The sequence below is a fragment of the Primulina huaijiensis genome, chromosome 17 (assembly GCF_012295235.1).
Source record: "Primulina huaijiensis isolate GDHJ02 chromosome 17, ASM1229523v2, whole genome shotgun sequence".
NCBI lineage: Eukaryota > Viridiplantae > Streptophyta > Magnoliopsida > Lamiales > Gesneriaceae > Primulina > Primulina huaijiensis.
The window spans coordinates 8,368,143-8,377,064 of NC_133322.1; the positions used below are offsets into that span (position 1 = coordinate 8,368,143).

General features: G+C 32.1%; 1 protein-coding gene across 1 annotated transcript; it reads left to right on the plus strand.

Moving 5' to 3' along the window:
- The first annotated feature begins 8,508 nt into the window (after positions 1-8,508).
- LOC140962584 (uncharacterized mitochondrial protein AtMg00860-like) lies at positions 8,509-8,922 on the plus strand. The gene has a single exon (XM_073421536.1). The coding sequence runs from the start codon at positions 8,509-8,511 to the stop codon at positions 8,920-8,922; it is 414 nt and encodes a 137-aa protein (XP_073277637.1).

Here is an 8,922-nt window from a genome sequence, read left to right on the forward strand (position 1 = left end):
TGTTGCCTCGTCCACTGTAAGGTGAAATGTGTGTGTCTCACGACGTCATCTCTCAAAAATGGCTGTAAGCAAATGATTATCATAATTTCTAATAGGAGCACACTGAATGACACCATAGAAGCTCATGCGTGCAAGACATAGGCGGACACGGAGGTGAATCCTAGCATTAAGCAATCTCTAAAGACATTTGTCAGACCGACATGGCGGAATTAGTGCATCCAATATTTTCAGCGTTGATATTATTTGATATGTGTCTACCCCGTAAATACAACACATTATCTGTATTCTCAGCCATCTTGCAAACAAAAAATCATTAGTTAAATATTATATTTTTTATCAAAAAAATGTAACTACTTATTTTATATTAAACGAAATTTATTTGCAATTTTCGGCTGTAAATAATCTATTAATTATTTATAATAATTATAAATACGTATTTTATATTAAATAAAATTTATAATAATTTATAATACGCAAATAAACTACTAAATATTTTATAACTACTAAAGACAATATAATTATAATTGTTACTATATATTTTATATTAAACGAAATTTATTAATAATTTATAATACGTAAATAAACTACTTACTGTAAATAATTATATTGTCTTTACTTATAATAGTAACAAATAATTTTAATAATAACAATAGTAATTAAAATTATTATTATTATTATTGTTATTGTTATTACTTAGAACTACTGTGATTTACGATCTTTATTAATCTATATAAAAACGATTAGGTAAATATTTAATGTCATTAGTATAAATAATGTACTTTTTTAATAATGAGATAAAGCCATTATTTTCATATTTCGAAGAAGAACATGAAAATCTTAATTTGCTTAATTCTCAAAAAGTAAAAAAAAAAATTTTACGTAACTTCTAATTTCCCAAACAATTAAGATTCCCAAACAATAATAAATTTTGGGAATTATTTCCCTAACAATAATAAATCAAAAAATAACGTTACAAAAAATTTATTACCAAACAATAATAAATTAATATAAAAAAATCAATAACATTACCTCTTAAAATTCTCCCGTATAAAATAAATGATCAAATAACGAACAATATAATAACATGTCAAAGTTAATCATTATTATAAAAAATACATTATAAAACATTATAATTCATTAAAAATAAAATAATTTCATACCTGACAATTTTCGATAATAACCAATTTATGAACACAATGTCTGACCAAGAAGAATTTTAATTAATAGTAGTTGTCGTCAAAGAAAAACTAACGAAGAGAAAAGAAAAAAAAGAAGAAGACTTCGCGCTGAGAAAATCGAACAAGCGGTGTTGGAATGGGTAAAAAGGCTTCGGCATAATTTAAAATGGAGAAGGAGAATCCGCAGCAGTCTGTCGCGGATTCTTTTTTCAATCCGTGACTGTATTTTTTTTAAATAATTGAATCCGGAGTTCTGTACTCCGGATTGTTATATTTTTACAAAACCTACTAATTTCCAATATTTTAATATATACTTTTTAAAAATATATTATTTTTAAAAAAAACCCCTGCTCTTTAATAAGTACTGAGGAAGCCTTCGGCCAAACACACTAGTAGCATACAAACAACGACATCCAAGTAAATCACACATGGTAAATCATGTGCGACAGACTCATCCGGTAAAGTTAAGATACCGAGAATCAAACTCTTGGCAATTAATCAAANTATAATCATAATAACTAAAAATAATAGTGATGATGACGTAATAACAACGAATATATGCCATTTACACGAAAAGTTTTATTAATCATTCACGAGCCAACTGCATACATTAAATAAAGGTATTAAGTTAATTAATTGTGGTTAGTTATATAAAGGTTGACAAAGTCAACTCAGCGGTCAGCTTGTTTACATCTTTTGATAGAAGCTGCCCTAAAGAAGTAGGGCAGCTAATTGCATTTACGATGGAGAAAGGTACACAACCTCTCATCTATCTGTTCATGTTTACATGGAAAATTTACCATAATTAGCCTGGTTTTTACTTTTGATGTTTTACATAGCTAAGATCGGTTTTTTTTAGAGAGATGTTTGTTATAGTCGAGTTAGCAACATGAAAGTTCGTCATAGACTTTTGATCGCCAAGATTTGGTTTTGGTGCAACAAATTTTTTTTTTTTTGGGTTTGTTGGAGTAATTAATAATATATATATGGATGTCACCTCATTCGTGCACACATATGTTCTCACACTGGATGATGACGTCATCCAATAGGTGAATCGATGCTCACATAGATACTTATAGTGAATGGTTTAATCTTCTCAAACGATACAGATTGAGAGGTTGATAAAGCAAATTCATCTCCTTCATCACGAATTTTATGTGTTCCCACATTAGATGATGATGTTATCCAATAGGTGGACACCATCTCAATCGATACATAAATACCTATATTAGATGTTTTAATCTTCTCAAACGATACAGATTGAGAGGTTGATAGAGCAAATTCATCTCTCTCCTCACGAATTTTATATGTATATATAGAGAAAATAATATTCTGGTTGCGTATATCATTTTGAGATTTAGTCATCAAATTGGTCAGATTAGGGTTAATATTTAATATATTTTATTTTTTTTTGGTATTTTAGTCACATCTACACGATATTATTCAATTTGACCCGAAATTATTGACTAGGACTTAGGAGGCGGAACTTGGTGACGTAGACCCACTACAATAATAAATGGCTATTGTGACACTTTTTTGTAGACATTTTTAATTAAATGTTATTACAAATACTTACTAATGACACTTGTAAAAAATTAATAGTGTAAAATAAAAAAAACATATTAGATTAGTTATCCTGACATTTTTAATTGATGTTATTTTTTATATGGAGGGATTCTCATATCGTAAAAAATCATTAAAAAACTAAAATTTGTCACTATAAATAAATGTGAGAATATTTGGGTTGGATAAATATTGGAGGAGGGAAAATAATTGTTTCCCTCCATATAAAAAATGACATCAATTAAAAATGTCAGGATAATTAATCTAACATGTTTTTTTATTCCCACATTTATTTTATCTATTTTTCCCTCCTCCAATATTTATCCAACCCAAATATTCCCACATTTTTTATTGTCACTACTATAAATAACATACACGTCACTTTTAGTTGTCATTATAAATGATTTTAACTGACATATAAATTTGTCATTATTACTATAATAACAAGGCATGTATAAATGTATTTAAAACATGAGTTTTCCTGACATTTAAAATTGTCATTATATGAATAATTAGTAACACGTATGAAGTTGTCATTAACATCTTATAATGATATTAAAAAATGTCAGGAAGTTTAAGACGACATTGGAATAGAGGACATTTATTGGAGGTGTAACTAAAACTTAAATGTCACTAAATATTTAATATGATGACATTTATGAATGTCACCATAAGCATTTATTCTTGTAGTGACGTAAAGTTTGGGGATTTCTGCCTTTCACAATTTAATTTTTGAAACGGACCGGTAAAATTTGTTAGGAAATACTAAGTTATTAAGAATAAATAGTTAATGGCAAAAACTTGTGTGAGACGGTCTCATCGGTCGTATTTTATGAGACGGATCTCTAATTTGGGTCATCCATGAAAAAGTATTACTTTTTATGCTAAGAGTATTAGTTTTTATTGTGAATATCGGTAGGATTGACCCGTCTCACAGATAAAGATTCGTGATACCGTCTCACGAGAGACTTGCTCATAGTTAAGTAGGTCGTGATCAGGTTCTTATTATCTAATTACTTAAATTTTGTTTTAATGCAATCAAGTTATCTTGAACTTATAAATTTTATCTGATTTTTCACATAATGATGATTTGAGTCTGTACATTATTGAATTGGACATAAACCAAATTATTACATTAAGATCAAATTTTAGCCAAATAAAATATCCAAATAACGACAAAAAACTTGTGTGAGACGGTCTCACGGGTCGTATTTTGTGAGACAGATTTTTTATTTGGGTCATCCATGAAAAAACATTACTTTTTATGCTAAGAGTATTATTTTTTATTTTGAATATCGGTAGGGTTGACATGTCTCACAGATAAAAATTCGTGAGACCGTCTCACAAGAGACCTACTCCCAAATAATATATAGACCAGATTCGATTATCAATCAGAAAAATCATATAAGACAGTCTATTAAATTAATTTTTTGAGACATATCTTATATCCGGTACGACCTTTGAAAAAATATTAATTTTTATGTCAAAAACATTACTTTCACTCAAGTATAGTCCGAATCGATCTATCTCATAAATATATATGGCTCAGGCCAAAATCCAGATAGTTAATGTTTTTATTTAGCATAAGCACATGGTGGTTATGAATACAACGTGTCAACTAATAAATAATCAAAGCCTGCGGGATTGGAAATGACGAGTCCATTATTAATGCTCCCTAACTGATCTGATTATAAGTGGGATAATTCTTTTCACATCATTATGTTGGCTTGTCCATTTATATCATCCAAAGCTTAGATTAATTCGAGTTCATATTAATATATGATATCAGCAATATTAAGATAAAATCGTTATCATAGATCTCATAATCGTTAGCAGATGCACAATTTTATCTCCTTAAACTTTTTGTGATAACACACAGTCTCGTATTAAACGACAGATGAACATGAGATATCACACTTACTTGAATACCAAGAAGTTCGATTTTTTTGTTGCCTCAAGCAGTGCAAAACACTTAGAAGATGAGCACACTGAAAAATTTCTCGATATTATACACAAACACTCCATATATATATAACAATATCGATATATATAACAATATCAATAAAAAATGTTTTTTTTTTGTAAATCATAAATGCTATTGCTTATGCATAAATTAAATAAGGTTACATTTTATCATTATTTCTTTAGAAAATGAACAATTTTGTTATGTTTATCGGGGTATCAGTGAAATTAGCATAAACTTGAAACAAATCACAACGAAATATTATAAGTATATAATCAATAAATAAATAAGATAAACATCAATATTTATGACAGTCTATCTAAAATTGGTTAATGTCTACTCAAGAACACTCAAGAGTTGACATGTTTTATTAATAACAAAAAAGATAGAGAATTGAAAATACAAAATATTTTGCTTGAAACGTTATTATTTTTAACACTCATTTTCTATTCATCGATAATATTTCTTCAAACGATAAACGCTACTTAAGAAAATCTCAAAACACAAAAATTATATTATGAGAGAAAGAGAAAGAGAAAGAAAAAAAAAAGAAAAAAAGAGTAGTCGATATATTTTAATTAGAAGTTTTCATTTAACCTACACTCACATAATATCAGGCCCCATGGGCCAATTTTTTTCAGTTATCACTTAAAATCTTTAAATAAATAATTAAACTTGTGCTCTATTTTTCATACTCGATTAATTTGAAATGATGTAAGAGTCGGATTTTTTTTCAAACCTTTTTAGTTAAATATTTGCAAAGGATATGTTAAGAGCATAGGATTTTGATTCATTATTAGAATGATATATACATGTTGGAAAATATTTTTTTATGGGAAACCTTTATTTGCCAAGTCAATAATATATACATTAAGGCAAACATATTTTCGAAATTGGTAAAATATATTGCAAGGTTGGAAGATATCATACAAGGTCTAGAGGCATTAATGTAGTACATGGCTAATTTCGAAATATATTAGATTTTTTTCCCTAAATATGGTGGTGCTTAATTATTGGATTATATGCAAGCTTGAGCCAAAAGAATGGAAGCAAATCCTCCCCTCCCTTGCACCATATTTACGAACCAATCAAAGGTGTGTGAATCAAGGATTAAATCTCACAATTTAAGTAGCTAAATCATCAGCCATGGAAGGGTATAGTGAGTCAAAATTTGTGAGATTTGGCACGATTTTGGGCATGATTTGGGTACCAAATTTAGCTCAATTCCCCTCACCTATAAACACCCCATCACTCCTACCATTCTTCACACCCTAAATTCGAGATTCCTTGCTGAAAGTTTCGAAATTCCAGCAGCATATCCTAGCCAAAACCTTGCTTGAAAATCGTCCAAAGTTAGGCTAGAAAGTTAGCCGAAGTGCCGCCCGAGTAAGGAGCAAGAAGTGATCCAAGCCACAGAATTGCTGAGTATCCTACCACCACCAACCGAGCAACAGGGCCCAATAGAGGAACTGGGCCAAGCATGGAAGTAGACCCTAACAAGCCGAGAGAGAACAAACATAACGCCAGGGTGTTTGCCATGACTCAGGAAGAGGCAGACGACGTCAATGAAGTCGTGTCAGGTGCCATCCTAATTCAAAAAGTGCCTGTTTATGTGTTGCGTATTTCCGCTCGCAAGCGCATGTTTGTCAAGTTTTAATATATGTGAGTAAAGTATCATTCTCACGAGGAGTGTGTATGTAAATATATCAGTGATTGTAACTAAAATAATCTCGACTTTATCTCGAAAAATTAATAAAAGGTTTGGTTTGATGAAAATTAATTAATCGCAACTAAGTATTGATTTAATCACCGAATCGAGAAAATAGAAATGAGAAAAAATATCTAGAAGAGTGAGTTCACTAAGTTTCCACGATCATTATTCCCGATTGTATTTATATTCATGAATTCCAATTATTTAATTGCCAAGAACACTTAATTATTTTATTTTCTATTTTCCAAGTAGCGAATAAACTATATCATTCAAACGTCGATTCAAACATTCCTAATAAAAATCTAAGTTTAAATGATAAATGCAAATGATATTCTTACTTAGGCCTCATTAAAGTTATATGCCTTCAGAACGATATAAGCATTCAACGATGTGTCTCTAATGATCTATAATCCTAGTCTCTCTCCGAGTTGTAAAATTAACTAGACAACAACAATTTATGGCCAGTAAATTGCAATCGAATAAAAAAAAGAAACACAATTAAATCAAAACAGAATTCAATCATATAAACAACCACGTCAAATCATCGTATCCACAAAGCTACATCATCCTCTAGAATGAAAAATTAGTCATGACGAAATCTAAACAACAATAAAGCATGTTTAAAGATTTAGGCATCACAACGAAATAAATTAAAGAAGTGAAATATTAGATGACAAATCAGAAGTGGTGTCTCTGTCTCTAGATTCGTCCTTCGTCTTCGTGATCGATCTTCGCACTCCAGATCTTCGTCTCGTGCATCCTCTCATCTCTCGTGTCTATTTCTCTCTAAAAACGGCTCTCCTATGATCTGACATGGGTCCTCTAGAACTTGTATGCTCTCCTAAGCGCTTGATGTTCGCATCTTCTGGCGTCGCGGCACTGAGTAGCAGCGCCTAGGCGCTAGCTGTGTGGTGATTCTAGCGCCGCGACGCTGGGCACAACGCCTAGGCGCTTGTTTTTTGGTGTAGCACATTAGCGCTGCGGCGCTGGTTCTTTGGCGATGTCACTCTAATCCATCGTAGTTCACAATAAAAACATGCTCCTAATCGCCATCATTTGTCCAAAAGTGCTTTATCTCCTACACGACACAAAAACAACAAATACTAAGCGTAATTCTGTCTGAAACTAACATAATTCAAATTGATTAACATATAAATTAAGTGCAATTCTTGCACTTATCATTATGCATTATTTGACTGTGGTGCTACACATTCCTTTATGTCAAGAGATTTGCTAAGAAGTTATGATGTAAGCCCGAGAAACTAACTAATCCATTTCGAATAGCCACACCTACATGTAGGGCCATTGAAACTCACGAAATTTACAGAGATTGTAAAATCAGTATCGGTAATCAGAATTTTAGCTCCGATTTGATACTTGATCATGGTCGACTTCGACATCATCCTAGGGATGGATTGGTTAGCAAGGAACAATGCGATAATAGATTGTAAAGGAAAAAGAGTCAAACTCCGAACCCCAAATCAGGAAGAAGTCGTGTATCATGGTAAATCCAAGAAACGAAAGTCACTACTTTCCGCTTCCCAAGCATGGAGAGCCATGAAGTCCGGAGAAGACATCTACCTAGCAATGGTCAGCGAAGTAAAAGAAGAAGTCGAGCTGAAACTAGAGGAAATCCCTATAGTGAGAGAGTTCCCAGATGTTTTTCCAGAAGAACTCTTTGGGACGGTCCCAAACTGCGAAGTTGAGTTTGAGATCAACCTGGTCCCGGTGCTGCACCAATCTCTAAAGAACCTTACAGAATAGCACCAGTCGAACTCAAAGAGCTGAAAGAACAAAGAATTGCTAGATACAAGGCAAATTCGACTGAGTGTGTCCCCATGGGAGCTTCAGTACTCTTCATAAAAAAAAGATGGGAGTATGAGATTGTGCATTGACTATAGAAAACTGAACAAGATCACAATCAAGAACATGTACCATCTGCCATAGATAGACGATATGTTTGATCAGCTTAAGGGAGCCGCCGTCTTTTCTAAACTGGATCTGTGGACAATTACCACCAGTTGAGGGTCAGGGTTGAAGATATCCCGAAAACAGCCTTTCGAATCAAGTATAGACATTATGAATTCACAGTGATGTCTTCTGGCCTAACAAATGCACTGGCAGCATTCATGAATCTGATGAACAGAGTATTCAAGTCATTCCTGGATCAGTTCATAGTGGTATTCATCGACGACTTCCTCTTCTATTCCCCTAACGAGAAAAGTCACGAAGAGCACCTTCACCTTGCCCTGCAAACCTTAAGAGAGAATGAGCTCTATGCTAAGTTTAGAAAGTGTGAATTCTGGCTAAAGAGTGTGTACTTTTTAGGACATGTGATCTCGAAAACAAGAGTGTCAGTGGATCCAAGGAAAGTAGAGGCAATTATGGAGTGTTTGAGACCTAAGAACGCCACCGATATCAGAAGTTTTCTTGGATTGGCAGGTTACTATCAGAAATTTGTCGAAGAGTTCTTCTCGATAGTTGTGCCACTTACAAAACTCACATAG

What these genes read in the sequence shown, in the direction of transcription:
- LOC140962584 (XM_073421536.1), top strand. Translation starts at nt 8,509, where the DNA reads ATGTCTTCTGGCCTAACAAATGCACTGGCAGCATTCATGAATCTGATG.